The sequence below is a fragment of the Lepidochelys kempii genome, chromosome 7 (genome assembly GCF_965140265.1).
Source record: "Lepidochelys kempii isolate rLepKem1 chromosome 7, rLepKem1.hap2, whole genome shotgun sequence".
In the NCBI taxonomy this organism is placed as follows: Eukaryota; Metazoa; Chordata; order Testudines; family Cheloniidae; genus Lepidochelys; species Lepidochelys kempii.
The window spans coordinates 59,406,841-59,421,452 of record NC_133262.1 but is presented as its reverse complement, the minus strand read 5'-3'; the positions used below and the strand labels follow the sequence as shown (position 1 = coordinate 59,421,452).

General features: G+C 49.2%; 1 protein-coding gene across 10 annotated transcripts in view; it reads right to left on the bottom strand.

Annotated features, from left to right (window-relative positions):
* Window positions 1–14,612, bottom strand: part of WDFY4 (WDFY family member 4) — a 247,143-nt gene that overhangs the window by 46,961 nt on the left and 185,570 nt on the right. For 9 of the 10 annotated variants that reach the window (XM_073353062.1, XM_073353061.1, XM_073353064.1 and 6 more), the window contains 5 exons: window positions 13,879–13,921; window positions 11,955–12,074; window positions 10,856–10,973; window positions 8,154–8,263; window positions 1,974–2,127 (listed from right to left, as the gene is read on the bottom strand). In XM_073353062.1, the coding sequence (XP_073209163.1) occupies window positions 1,974–2,127; window positions 8,154–8,263; window positions 10,856–10,973; window positions 11,955–12,074; window positions 13,879–13,921 (545 nt within the window). Of the gene's footprint in view, window positions 1–1,973; window positions 2,128–8,153; window positions 8,264–10,855; window positions 10,974–11,954; window positions 12,075–13,878; window positions 13,922–14,612 lie in introns of those variants that run through there. The other variant, XM_073353068.1, reaches the window with a different exon arrangement.

The following is a 14,612-nucleotide window of genomic DNA, read 5'->3' as shown; positions in this document are numbered from 1 at the left end:
TGTCAGCACCTGCTTTATTGAAACACTATCATTCTATGGGCCTCAGCACTGGCCAGTGCTAATCACTGGAGATAATTGCTAAAACAGCCCATTGCCAGCGATTTTCACAGATTCCTGGATTCCAAGGCCAGAAGGGACCCTTGTGATCGTCTAGTCTGACCTCCTGCCTAACACAGGCCGTAGGACTTCCCTGAAGGATTCTGCCCTATAAAATCTGTAATCATCCTTTGCCTGCCATTACTTTCATAGAGTGTCCCCTTTTTCTTGCATCATGGGACAGTGTCACAGGGATGTGCAAATCAGTTTTCACTGCACCGATCATCACCTTAAATACCTCAGCCAAGTCCCATCTCTCTAGAGCTGGGCTCTGATCACAAAATCCAGACCAAGGTTAAGGTCCGGACAACAAAGATCTCCAAGATTTAGGAGTGTGTGGATTTGGGTTTCTGCCCATTATAGAGACAGGCTGAATAGAAGGTATAAATGTAAATTTCAGATCTACATTCTGGTTCACCCCATTTGGCTCCATTCAGATCAGGGTCTGGGTTCTGATTTCAATCACCCAAAGGGTTTGACTGTGTTTGGGTCCATTGCTTTTCTAAGGTTTCTCCTCTCAAGGCTAAATCATCCTAGGTCTTGCTGCCTGTTAGCAATCTCTCCCTGCCTTGGCTTTCCTTTGCCCATGGCTCACCTCACCTAGACCTTAAATACTGTAATGTGACCAACATGCAGCTGGACACTGACATGGCTGGTTAAGTTGCCTTGGCTGGCATGAATCTGGGATGATTCTCACATAAGGATGTGAAACATTTGTCTTTCCTCTTAATTACTAACCAGCCAATGTACACTGCAGTGAGATGCCTTGTCTTGCAAAGGTCACAGTCTGCGTGCAGAGTGAGCTGCTTATGTCCTGGGTCAGGAACAGAACACTGCCTGGCCAGCTCTTATGTACTGAGAATTATCCTGGACTTCACTGCTGATTGAGAAAGGGCCCATTGGCAGGGGATGCGTTCAGGATACCATTTACTGAGAACAGGAACCACACTCCAGACCGATCATGTACCCTGAGCTTTTCGGAAGGAGGCGAGGCTGCCTGTGGCAGCGCTGACCAATGGGAGAAGACACAGTAAAAAAGAACCACCATCAAAATCATTTAGCAACTCCTGAGCCCTAGATGAAGTAAAAATTACCAGGTGGTTTATAGACCACAACGTGGGCCACATTTTCAAAAGCAGTCACATAAATGCTTCAGCAAAAACCTGCCAGCATCTGATAAAACAGACATTTCAGCAGGCACAGTGAAAACTTGGAAGCACAAGCCCATTTGAGCCTGGAAAGGCAGGATCTGGAGGTGCACCCTTTGTGGGAACAACTTAGATGGCCAGTGTTGAAAGTGTGTCCCTATGGAGCCTTCCTTTAATGGGAAATCTGACCTGCCTGGAGAGGGAAATCTGCAGAAGATGAGTGTAACTGTAGTGTAACAGCTACACATTCTGTAGCGTGGGCTGTGCAGGAGGCCAGACTAGATGATCACAATAGTCCCTGCTGAACGTGTATGAATTCCTTATATAGCTCTTCTCGAAGCACTTCACAATCTTTCCGTGGACTCAGCTCTGCACACCATTAAGGGGAGATCTATTATCACCACTGTACAGATGGGGAACTGAGGCACACAGAGGATAAGTGATTTGACTAAGGTCACACAGGGTGTCTGTGGCGGGGAACTGAAACCAGTTCTCCAAGGACCTAGGGCAATGACCTAACTAGTGGGCCACCCTTGCCAAGCCTTCTCAATATCTCCACAGAAGACAGCCCTAAAATGGGAGACTGAAACTAAATCCCCTTGAAACTGAGATGCTTTGGGTCTGGATCCAAATTTCACGGCTCAGCCCCAGGTCAGCCAGCCCAGGCAGCCAGATCCCATCTCCCAGCACAACGCCGGTAGGAGCGCCCACATTCCACCCAGTACTTACCGAATTCAAAGTGATTGCAGTTGGTTAAGAATTCAGGCAAGTAGAAGAACTCAGGGATGAGCTCCCGGACATCACTCATGTTCTCTCTCGACGCCGAGTCCCACGTGTTCTTCACACTGTGAAACATCCGGTCTGCTACATCAAAACTTCCCCCCTGCAGACAGACAGAGAGCACCAGGCAGTGATCAGGGCTGGATTTCCAATGTTCTTTGTGACCTTACACTAACCAAGAGGCAAATGCTGAACCACAGCCTGTTTTCTAACGATAATCTAGGAACATATCAGGAAGAGCCTGACTCTGCCCTCGTCTATGCAGGTGTAACTGAGAGGGCAACCAGGCCTGGAGACATTGTATCCCTTGCAGGAACTTGGAACCAAGCAGAAATGTGGCTCTCCTACATTAATGCTGATAATGATCATGGCTTTCTGCAGCGCCTCTTACATCCAAGTTCTTTACAAACAATGGACCTGACTCTGGGAAACTTCCTTACTCCCTGACTCAGGAAAGCAATTAAACGCATGCTTACATACACCACAGACACATGATTAATTTTATGGGCGCTAAGTGCAAGTGCCCTTCCTGAACAGGGATGGTTTCATAAAATCAGGGCCTTCGGGAAAACCTCCCATTGATTTAAATCGGGAGTTTTGCCTCAGATGGAGGCCATGATATATTTCAGGTCATCATTTTCAAATGTGCCACAGTGATTTAGGAGCACAAGTCCTATTAACTCCCAAAGGGGTTTGTGCTCCCAAGTCACTTAGGCACATCTAGAAAGCCCCGCCCCTCTTATATTTGTACTGGGATCATGACCCCCACCATCAAAACACATGTACTTCTAGCATAAAGTAACGATCAGCATTAAGCCACTTTATCCAATAGTGAAGACAGCCATGCCTCACTTAAATTGCAGAGGGAAATTTGCCCCATTAAGGATTTCGGTCTCATGCCCCTGCTGCCATGGGATCTCCATTGACTGGAAGTGCTCAGGACTTGCCCAGGCACCTAGGTCTTTCCTTGCAGGTCTCCCATCCACGACCGCCCAAGCCTGCTTAGCTAGTGAGACCTGACTCAAAGCGGAAGGCTGTTTTTCTTAACTCCCTCTTTATCCTAGAAACATGGATTAAAGATTCAAAACGGTTGCACTTCAAGTATGCTGACTCTTGGAGCTAAGGGTGTGGTTCCCAGCTGGAGCAGACATACCCCTGCTAGCTCCCATCGGGCTAGCACACTAAAAATAGCAGTGCAGCCGCAGTCGCACAGGCAGTGGCTTGAGTTAGCCGCCTGAGAACATACCCATGGGGTCTAGATGGGCTTGCCCTCGGCATGGCTAACCTCTCCCACCACTGCGGCTACACTAACAACTCGATGACAGTCAGTACGGTATGTCTACGGGAGCTGGGAATCACACCTCAAGTGCAGACATACCCATTGAGACACTGATGAAACAACTCCGCATGGCCTCTAGATCGGGGCTTGGGGTAACTCCACCATCTAACTCAGAATATTTCTCCAAACACCACCACAGAATATCACACCAAATTCTTCCAAGTCCCAGGCAAATCCTGGAGAATATGGGCTTTCCTAGTATCTTTGAAGGAAAGGTTGGATATAGAAGTTACTTTATTGGGGCAGGAAAGATGATCCACTGGATGTGGCAGAGGTGTGGGACTCGGGAGGCTCAGATACTCTGTGTGATCTTGGGAAAGTCACTTATTCTAGTCTGCGCTACAGTTCTGCACTGGCAAAATGTGGCTAGTCCTTCCTTACCGCCTGTGCTGTGAAGATAGACTCTGTTAATTATGAGGTGCTCAGGTACTATAGTGATGAGGAACATAGAAGTACCTGGACAAATCTATGGAGCTCATTTCACTCCTGCTATTTGCCCACTTGTTATAGAGAAGCCAGGAAGCATTTGGGGACCATGGGAACAGTCCTATGCTCAGCCAGTAGATAGCACCCTAAATTCCATCCATAGGGAAGGTAGGAATAATAGGGCAATTAACAGCAGCTTCCAGTTCAGCTACTGTGTTCCACAATCCTTTTCACCAAGAGAGATGGTAGCTTCAGGTACAGTCTGCATTGGATTCATTTATAGCAGGGCTAGGCCTCACCAATCCAAGGTTGACCCTTGGCCCTTCTCATGTTGGGAGACTGGACCAAATGAAAGAGGATCCAGGGATGCTATTTCTGGAAGCTGAATTCTGGCACTGAGCTGCACTTGGGCTAGCCAGACCATTACGCCTCTCCAGAGAAAACGTTCTCACTCAGGCTTCTTTGGGCCTAATTTTATGTAAGGGTTTGGTGATGTGGGCAATTTGTTTCACATATGGCAGCTTCCCAAGCTGGATTTGAGAAGTCAAAGGCCAGGTAACAGTAAACTTGACCTGGATGCCTACAGGCCACACTTCAGCTGACATGAATCCCCAGTGATTAATTTTGTGAAGGACTAAATTTCCTAGCCACTACTTTCCTACATGCAATCAGCTTGCTCTGTACAGGCACTGACATAAAGTTAGTGTAACCCACTGGTGCATGTGTGTTACAGGTCCCTAGCTCTGCTGATCTGTAGCGGATATGAATTGTGACAGCCCGCAGCTACAGAGGGACATCCCTTTAGCTCAAGCTGTAGCAGTTCATGCTTTTAGCGCTGGAGATCCCCAGTTCGGTCCCAGAGAGGGGAGGGGGGGCATTGCATAAGCACAAATAGTGCCAGATTTGCATGCAAGCCCGGAAGGTTCTGTCTGTTGCTGACTTGTTGGGATAACCTTATTTCCTCTGTTTACCTCTCTCCTCCTCCTGTTTGCTTCAAGAGCTAGATCAAGACTAATATGTCCCTTCTATCTAGTTACAGGTGACTGGGGTTTACCTTTCAGTCTGTTAAATATAAAAGTGTCAGATAAGCATCCACGCGGTCCAAAGAGAGGAGCTGTGTGTGTGCAAAGAACGAGACATCTATCCGTCCACCATATCACACTGCAGAGCAAACTCCACCTTTGGGTAAGCAGGTGCATGCCACTGAAGTCAATGGAGCTTAAGTTTGGAATATGGCTGTTCTGCTCTTGTCCCTGAAGATCTATACTAAGCCGCTCCTGGCCGCAGTCCCATATTTATAACAAAGGGAAACACCCAGCTGTAGACTTAGCAAAGCCGGTTTGGATCAGAATTTTGGTCCAGCCTCATCTCCAATTCACAACACCCATGCATGACTTCCACTCCACTTCCTTGTTTCTTACCCCGCCCACTGAGCATCATGGAGCCTTTCCACTCCAACTCAACGGATCACAAACGGACCTCTGACCAAGATCACACAGGCAAGCCTAGCTAGGAGACAATCTGATGCACAAGGTCATCTTGCTCTTGATCAGTATCAAGCAGGGACCCTTGGAGTCAAATTCACATGGAAATTAAAACAGGGTAGAAGGAGGACTATAAATAAATCAACAGCTAACAAGTATCTCATTGAAGCATATTAAAGGGCTTTGTATATTTAATCTTCACACAGCGCACTGTGTCTGGTAGTGATTGATGCTTTTTCATCTTTTTTTGCAGCTTTTATGAGAACTGATGGTAATCTCCTGAGAAACAATATGATTTGTAATAAAAAGATTACCTGTATTAAATAAAAATAATATATACATAGGAAATGCTGTTAGTGTGACAAATCTGGTTAAAGATATTACCACCAAGAAAAAATGTGATTTTTTCCCTGGCTGTCTAATTCACTTTAAGGAAAAGTAATATCTTTAAAACTTAAGCCTGTATTATTTATAAAGGAAGCAATAACTGATTTTCCCATTTCTTATATTAATACATTTATTTGCATATATTTATATCAGAATTAATGGGTTTTCTCTCTCTTGAAATACAAAAACTGCACTGAGAGGGGAAAAGAAAATCTGGAATTACGTTATGCTTTTCAACTGCGCATTAACATAAACTCTGACAGCTTTTTCATGGGCCGCATGGAGTAAGACCTAGGGTTTTTTTCCTTTCAGTGAAGCCATTTCAGTGATCAGGGATTCAGGTTAAATTAAATACTGTTATAGTCACAGTATGATAGGGGCTGTGCAAAGCAGTTAGGCAAAGAGTTCACAGGGGAGAATCTAAGTAAGAATCAAACTGCGCTCCTATAAGAATTGATTCTGTGGGGGCCGAGCATGTGCCATTGATCATAATGTTAAGGGATTATAATACTGGGTCCTAATAGGGCCTTAAATCCAAGGAGCTCAAAGCACTTCTCAGATGGCTATAAAGAGACGAAGCTTTACAAATTCCCAAGAGAGGCTAACCAGTCATTATCTGCATTTACAGGCAGAGTTTCAGTGACTCATCTGGAGTCATTGAGAGAGCTGGGAATAGAACCTACATCTCCCAAGTCCCAGTGCAGCGTCTCAACACAACAGTCCCCTTCCACTCACATTGAGGCCCATTATACTTAATGAAGTATTACAGGCTCTGGAATCCCTTTTCTGTATGCTACCTTACTAAACAAGACTGTCCTAGCCCCCCATGGATTGCCGGGTGCTATCAGCTCTGTGGACTAGGGGAATTAAGATCTCCAGCCAACTCTGCCCTTTTAAAGGGAGTTGGGTCTGAGATGCTGTGTTTCCCATTCAGATGAGTTCAGACTGGCGGGTTTGGAGCAGGCCCATCACGATAAAGCCTCTCCTCTTCTTAAGAGGCAGCCCTCACCTCATCCTCCTTCTTATCCCTCTAATCACATGACTATTTAGTTTCCTTTAGTGTGGGACCCTATTAAAGGTTCTTTCTGAAAGTCCAAGTACACTGTGTGGTCTGGATCACTCTTGTCCACACGCTTACTGACACCCGCAAAGAATTCCAATAGATTGGTGAGGCATGATTTCCCCTTGCAAAAGCCATGTTGACTCTGCCAACATATCGTGTTGATGTGTCTGATAGTTTCTACCAGTTTGGCTGGTACTGCATTATGCACAATGGCCTGTAACTGTCAGGATGGTCTCTGGAGCCCTTTTAAAAAAATCAGCATTACATTAGCTACCTTTCAGTCATCTAGTACAGAGATTTGTTTCAGCAACAGCATGTAGTAGCCCTGCCAGCAGGAGGTGCTACAGTTAGATTGCAATGACCAGAGGTGATCGGGTCTCAGTTTGAAACATTGCCATTTGAAGGCACAGCTGCAAATTACGACAACACAATTGTGAGGGGCAGGGTTTGAAAAACAGGTGTGCAAAGCTAGACTATTTGCTATAGACATTGCTGCAAGTCCTGGCTGAACCAATCGTGTAGCTCAGGCTGTTCAAGTCTGCTGCTCTCCTGACTGTACCCGAGAGTTGGCAGTCCCTAAGCTGCTACAGGACCAGGTATATGTGGGGGAAAGACAATACCAGCTCTGATTCACATGCATCAGTGCAAGACGAGAGGAACGAGGCATCTGGTGGAACCAGTCAGTGGTTTAACCGGACTCACCTCAACGCAAAATTTTGGGTGCTTATCTAGATCTCGGATGCTTTTGGAGTCATCTACCAATCACACATGAATGCAGCCACACAGACAGGTGGCTTGTTATGGATAAAAAGCATCCCGGTGAGCAGGAGCAGCATTTGGAGTTTACAACAGCGCTAAGTGCTCCACAGTCATTGATGACTGCAGCTAACATATGGTTTGCAGAGTGCCGTGGAAGAGCATTGCCTCAGGTGGTTCGCAAGCCCATCACCCACCGCTGGGAACAACCGATTTCATGGGGCTTATTGCTTAATTAACACAGCACATTATTTACATTAGCTCATTGAAAGAAAAAACAAAACAAAGCAGAGCTGCAGCAAAGCAACTGGAGAGGGATGCGGCCAGCCCTCCTTCACCACACAACAGTCCCTGCAGTGCAGACGTATCCCTAAGGCCCCAAGGGGCATAACAGGTGCACTGGGATGGGTGTGTAAGGCCCATAAGGGTGTGTAAGGGTGTGATGGATAATCTAGCCTCCCCCCTCCTATGACTGGACTCTCTGTTAGAATGTAATATATACACACGGCTCTGATCCTGCTCCCATTGAGGCTTTGCCAGTGAGCTCAGCGGGAACAGGATGGGGCCTCCGCCAATCCCAGACTTTGCCTGTGACATAAGAACGAACGGGCAGCTCATTAGCCAGTGGCTGGAATCAGCTATCGTTTTCTACGTAGCATAGAAGGTCCTTTTACCTGAAGAGAGCAGAAGGTCTGCGTAAATGGCTCCATTCGGACCAAGTACGACGCTACTATGATGGCCGAAGAGTAGTGGGTGCAATAGTGACATTGGGCTGACGGGTCTCCTGTAAATTAGAGGTGATTGGGTCTCAGTTTGAAACATTGCCATTTGAAGGCACAGCTGCAAATTACCACAACACAATTGTGGGGGGCAGGATTTGAAAAACAGGTGTGCAAAGATCCATGTGCAAGGGCATGCCCGATAGGATGTGTGCTCACACAACCAGGCAGGTACACTGCAACCTGGCTACATGTGCTGCCAGTGATGAGCTGCCAAAATCTTAACAACCGATTCCCTCCTCACCCCACGAGGGGGTCGTGGCCTGTCCCCGCCACTCCTGCCCCGCCCCTGCCCCCTGGGACTCCGGCCCCATCCAACCCCCCGCATTCCTTGACGCCCCCTCCCCAGACCCTTGCCCCATCCACCCCCCTCCCCTGTCCCCTGACTGCCCCCAGAACCAGGCAGGAGGGTCTCGTGGGCCACCGAGGTGGGTGCCCACCCCGTCCCTAAGAGCCAGAGGGGCCTGCCGGGGGGCGAGGCGGGGAGTCCCGGCGGTGCTTACCTGGGGCAGCTCCTGGGAAGCATCCAGCAGGTCCCTCTGACTCCTAAGGGTGGGGTAGCTTAGCTAGGCAGGGAGCAGAGGGAGCGACCGCTCCCCCCACTGATCACATCAAAAGTGGTGCCTTAGGCACCGACTCCGTGGGTGCTCCGAAGCTGGAGCACCCATGGGGAAAATTTGGTGGGCGCAGAGCCCCCAACGGCAGCTCCCTGCCCCGCACCCGGCCCCAGCTCACCTCCGCTCCACCTCCTCCCCTGAACACACCGCCCCGCTCTGCTTCTCCGCCCCCCTTCCCCGTGGCTTCCTGCGAATCAGCTGTTTGCGCAGGAAGCCTGGTAGAGCTGAGAAGCAGGCGGTGGCTTGGCGCTCAGGCCCAGGGAGGCGGAGGCGAGCTGGGGCAGGGAGCGGGTCCCCTGCGCCCTCCCCCGCCCCCCCGGGTTACCTGCTGCGGTGCGAGCAGCCCTCTTCGTGCTCCGCCCACCCCAGCTCACCTCCGCTCCGCCTCCACCTCCTTGGGGCTGAGTGCAAAGCTGCTGCCTGCTTCTCAGCCCTCCCTGGCTTCCTGCGCGAACAGCTGATTCACGGGAAGCCAGGGGGGCGGAGAAGCAGAGAGGGGCGGTGCGTTCAGGGGAGGAGGTGAAGGCGGAGCGGAGGTGAGCTGGGGCCGGGCGCGGAGCTGCCGGTGGGTGCTCTGCACCCACCAAATTTTCCCCGTGGGTGCCACTTTTCCACAGGACAACCGGTTCTAAAAGGCTTCTGAATTTAACAACCGGTTCCAGCAAACCAGTGCAAACTGGCTCCAGCTCACCACTGTGCGTACCCCCTTTACATGTGATTGCACACACCTTGAATGTAATACCAGAGGGAAGCACAGGCCCTAAAGGGTCTATGTACCTCACCCCATGCCCCTTGATGTCTCTGGGGTCCTTAGTTGCTATTTTGTTGCATTTGCAAGAGGGTTACCTCCACAGTGATCAGCTACGTGGCCACATAAGGACGGGATGGAGTCCCATGTAATCCCTATGGCCTGGCAGATGATGCAGATACCACGGTGACAGGTGCCTTAACATTAGTGGAGCTAGATCCCGAATGCCCTCCTCCTTCCATGCCATCCTGCCTGCTCCTGCTCCATCCCCCCAGTGCTTAAAGTATGCCAGGTCAAAAGGGGCACAGACCCGGCACACTTAATATAAAATGTCTACCTCTGAGCCAGGTCCCTGGGGGGGCGCACATTTCAGCCCTGCCTCTCGGGGCACAAGCAGCCAGCCAGGGCTGCTGCAGGAAGCAATTCCCCCCTACCCCCAGGGGCCAAAGATATTCTTGGGGGTGAGGGGGTAAGAACCTAGCAGCTAGGGGGTTCCTTCCCCCTCCCTCCCCTCCCTTCCTGTGAGGCCTTTACCCTTCCCTTTCCCCCTCCATCCCTGCCTGGGAGGGGGAGAGGGAACCTTGCTTAGGCCCGCCCAGCCTGAGAGGGGGCTGAAGAACCCCAGGAGCTGCAGGGGGAGCAGCGATGAGGCTGGAAAGGGCAGAACGGTTGGGGAGGTGGGGGGAAGAGTTGCTGTGGGATGGGGGACAGGCAGAGATGACATTGTTTTCATTTTAGTAGAAAATGACAGACCCTCCTCCCAGCGTACAGACCTTTTTCAGCCCGTTTTAAGCCCTGCACCCCCACCCCCATTCTCTCCCACATCACTCTGTCCCCCAGCAAAGCCCCACTCCCCAGGGGCCAAATTGCCTCACTTCCCCCAATCCCCCACTGCAGCTATCAGACAGGATGCCTGCAAGGACCCTCACTGGGCAAGTGGCCTCTGCTGCTAAGCCCCCGGCCCAATACTGGTCTCTGGCCTGAGGATGGGGATGGGACTTAGCAGTGCAGGACACATCGGGATGGGGGACGGGATGGGGGACAGGATGGGAGTCACTCTTCATAGCAGGCACGTCCCAGGAACCCAAGGCCCTCTCTCATCTGACTCTGCCCAAGCCCTGAAAATCAACTGGTCCTCCTGCAGGAGACATCTCCCTAGGAATTAACCTAGCGCCCAAGGGGTTCAGTGGGAGCTGGATTTGTGCCTCCCGTGATTCTCCGAAAGCACTCACCTTCGCTCTTCTCCACCTCATGGTAGCGCTGGATAAATTTGCGTTTCCTTTCCAGTGTCTGAGCTCCCATGGGCTTGGAAAGGTCTCGGAACGTCTGGGGGCTAGCAAGGTTCAGCATCTGCAAGGCAAACGTCGGGGGGGGGCGGGCGGGGGAGCAGCTGAACTCTCCTAGAATCCCACTGACCAGGCTCAGCTCCGTGACCTGCCTAGCTGTGGTGGCTCAGGTGTGTCAGCCACACCCACAGCCAGGGGAATTCACTGAGCTCGGTGCTCACCCCTTCAAACCCGGTGTGATGCCCTTGCCAGCATGGAACGCCTCCCCATTACTCTGTGGGAACTACGTTAACCTTGTGCAGGGAGTCAGTATGGCCACGGCAAACTGGGAGATGCATCACAGCTAAGCCTTGGGCAGGTATAAGCTGGTAGAAATGACACCCGCAGTTCCTGGGGAAAGGGGATGAGCTCTGCCTTCAGAATCACCCCTTTGCTGGTTGGTTCATGGAGTGACTCCAGCATATAGTGCAGAAACCACAGCATATCTGCCTTTCTGGGCAGAGGTTCAATGCTACCAACATCCCCCTCCCAAGGGAGAGGGAAGGATCCTTGGAAGCAGAGGGCGTGTGCCTCCGAGAGCTCAGTGTGTGCAAGGAGCCTCCCACCCAGAGGGTACATTCACACTGCAATCAGGACAGCACACGTAGGCATACATGAGCTAGCTTGGACTGAGCTAGCTCGCAATACATAGCTATGGAGCCGTGATGACACAGGCCAGCTGCCCAGGTCTGTAGGGTCCCAGACGATTGCTGTGTAGATGTACCCAGACTGGCACAGCCTGCATGAAGGGACAAGTGGCAGTACTTGCTCTCAGGGGAGCACAGGGCCTGCTCCCTCCATAGCCCTTTGGAGGGGCAAGAAGCAGAAGGGGTCACAGTCCTGGCCCTGTTCTGAGCCCACTCTCTGGCACAGTCCAGCCCTGGCTCGAGACCTCAGGAGTGGGTTCTAGAACTAGGCCCACCCCAGCGTTCACGTCAGTGAAGAACGCTTTGCATGGCTTCTACTGCAGAAAGTACAGAAAAGCTACTAAGCATGAAGAGCTCACCTGGGAGTGGTAATCAGCCAGGATCCAGGGGAACACGGGGTACTGCATGTAGTCATTGTATGTGCGCCCGGCCAGCGTGTTCAGGTACATCAGGTAGTCAAAGTTACTGATCTCTCTCTTCTGCCATATCAGGGAACAATCATCACAAACCCCTCCTGTGAAGCTGCTCTTGGCTCCATGTTAATCAGTAAGAGCCAACCCGGCGCAGGCTAAACACAACTCATTAGCACAGCCAGTTGGGACATGGGAATGTTTTTATTGGTAAGTTAAAAATTTCTATTTTCTCCAAAATTTTTCTTCACAAAGCTTTTGGGTTTTTGGTGAAAAGCAGCAACAGAAAAAATTGGTGTATGGGTTTTCAATGGAAACATGAAAATTGCCTTCAAAATTGGGCATTTCCAGCATAAATTTCCATTTGGACAAAAAAGCCAGTTTTCATTTAAATGTTTTGAAGAAAAAATAGTTATCAGGTCTACTCGCTACCCATAGCCACTGCATGATTTTTGGTCTTTCAATTTATTGTGAATGGTGCCAGAGTGACTGTCCTGGCAAGTGAAGTCCCCTTACTAATTCACAAAACAAATACAGCCTGGAAATTGACAAGGCAAATTTCCCACACATTGTCCCCTTGTCCCAGTGTGCACAGGGCAAAGTGCCTTGAATCTGACCTGGAGAGATCTCCTCTCTGGGTGAGAGGGGAGTTCATTCTTCTTGTACACCCAGATCTCTGTGCTGAAACACCAGCAAGGGTGCCAATTGTAATGGTAGCTCTTGTGATGATGATTATTAATATTTATGTTGTGTTAGCACCTAGGGGGCTCAATCTGGGATCAAGGGCATGTGCTTTGCTAGGTGCTGTGCGCACACACACACAATCACTGGACATCTGTGCTCCAGAAACTGGATTGAACCCACCAGCTCATTTCACATGCATTAAAAAGAGCTCTCAGCTGGTAACAATGCTCAGATGGTAGCAATGCCCATTGGCCTGGATTCTGAGCCATCAGAGACGGCAGCTGCTTTTAAACTTTGGAAGCATTCTCAGAACTCCAAGGAGCCCCTGTTCAGCTGGGCCACAGTGTTATAAATGCTATAATCAATCAGCAACCTCTATTCAAATCAGCACAAGCCTACATGAGCCTGCTACTATTTTATAATAATCAGTTCACCAAAATGTTAAATAAGTTTTCTCATTAGATCTTCTTCAGACTATGTAATTTGCATACTGGCTGAAACCACTAAATGCTCTAGTGGTATATGTATGTAATAGGCTACTGTATTGCTTTCATATGGTTTGATGGAGAGCCAAACACACACAACTGTTTTATTTTTATCCATGTGCAGGAGAATCCTGGCCAACATCCTGCAGAGCCAAATGTGAGATAGCCCATGGATTTCTACACTGTCTTCTATGGCCATCAAGATCTTTATCAGAGGCATGTAGCCACTGGAAGCTACAGTCCAGGTACTCAGCTGGTATAGGACAATGTCACTCCAGTGAAATCAATGGAGCTTTGCTGATTTACACCTGCTGCAGATCTCCTTCTACACATCCCCTCATCTTGACTAGAGTGGCCATCTTAGGCATCACTGCAGCAAAGAACTAATGCCCGAGGTCCATCTAGCCTGGTGTGCTGTCTCCAACAGTGGCCAGCAATAGCTGCTTCAGAGGAAGGTGCAAAGAACCCTGCAATAACCCAGTGTGGGCTAATCTGCACTCCATGAAGGGTCTCACCCCAATCCCAATAGTGAGAGCTTGACTCTAAACCCTGCAGGATGAGGTTTGTCTTTTTAGCAGTATTGTTGGGGTTCCTGGTACACTGCAGTAGGGCAGAGAGAGTTGGTCCATCCTTTTCTTTCCTCAGCTAGGTACTGACATGGTTTTATTAATCAGAGAGTTAGCCAGAGATCTGTCTACATTTACCTGCCACTTCTGGAGCATTGTCTTTTCCCCTCCCGTGTTCTTCCTGCATGAAACAAAGTTTTTATTGTCACCTTCAAAACCACTGGAGAATGATTAACAAATTACATTAATATTCCAATCCCTCCCCCGCACCCCAACTTCCTTTGAATAGGCTTTGCTCATTAACAATTTGCTCATTTCCCAATCAATCTTCATATAAATATCTGCTTTCCCACCCTAGCCACTTTGGACCTAGAGCAGTTCTGAAAAAAATGGTTGCCAGGTTTGTATTTTTTTAATAATGGGGAAAGTGTATTTGCCCATCCTTGTCCTCTTCATTCTCATAAATGCTCAGCAACTTTTGTTCAGTTTTTTTTTTCTAAATAGCTCTGAAGAAGTTGGGGAAATTTCAGCCTTAAAGGTGAAAGCATCAAAAGTTCTCAGCAAATTAAAATAAGGTGTAGAATATATTTAAATAGTGGGGTGCTACCAAAACCAAGTATGTTGTTCAGTAGCAGTGCCCTCAAACTTATTACCTTGGGCTGTGCTCTTGTCAAATCCAAAAAGTTAAGTAGGGTAGTGCCTGGTTGGTTCTTGGACGGATGTCACCTGCCAAGGGGCGGCCGTGTGGTACTGCTGATTCAGTTGGGCAGCAGGGGCTTTTTCTTAGGAGCACATTGCCCCAGCATGGTGATCCTCTCAGAAACAGAATTACTAACTCTCCAGAAATAAAATCAGATGTTCTAGCTCAACTC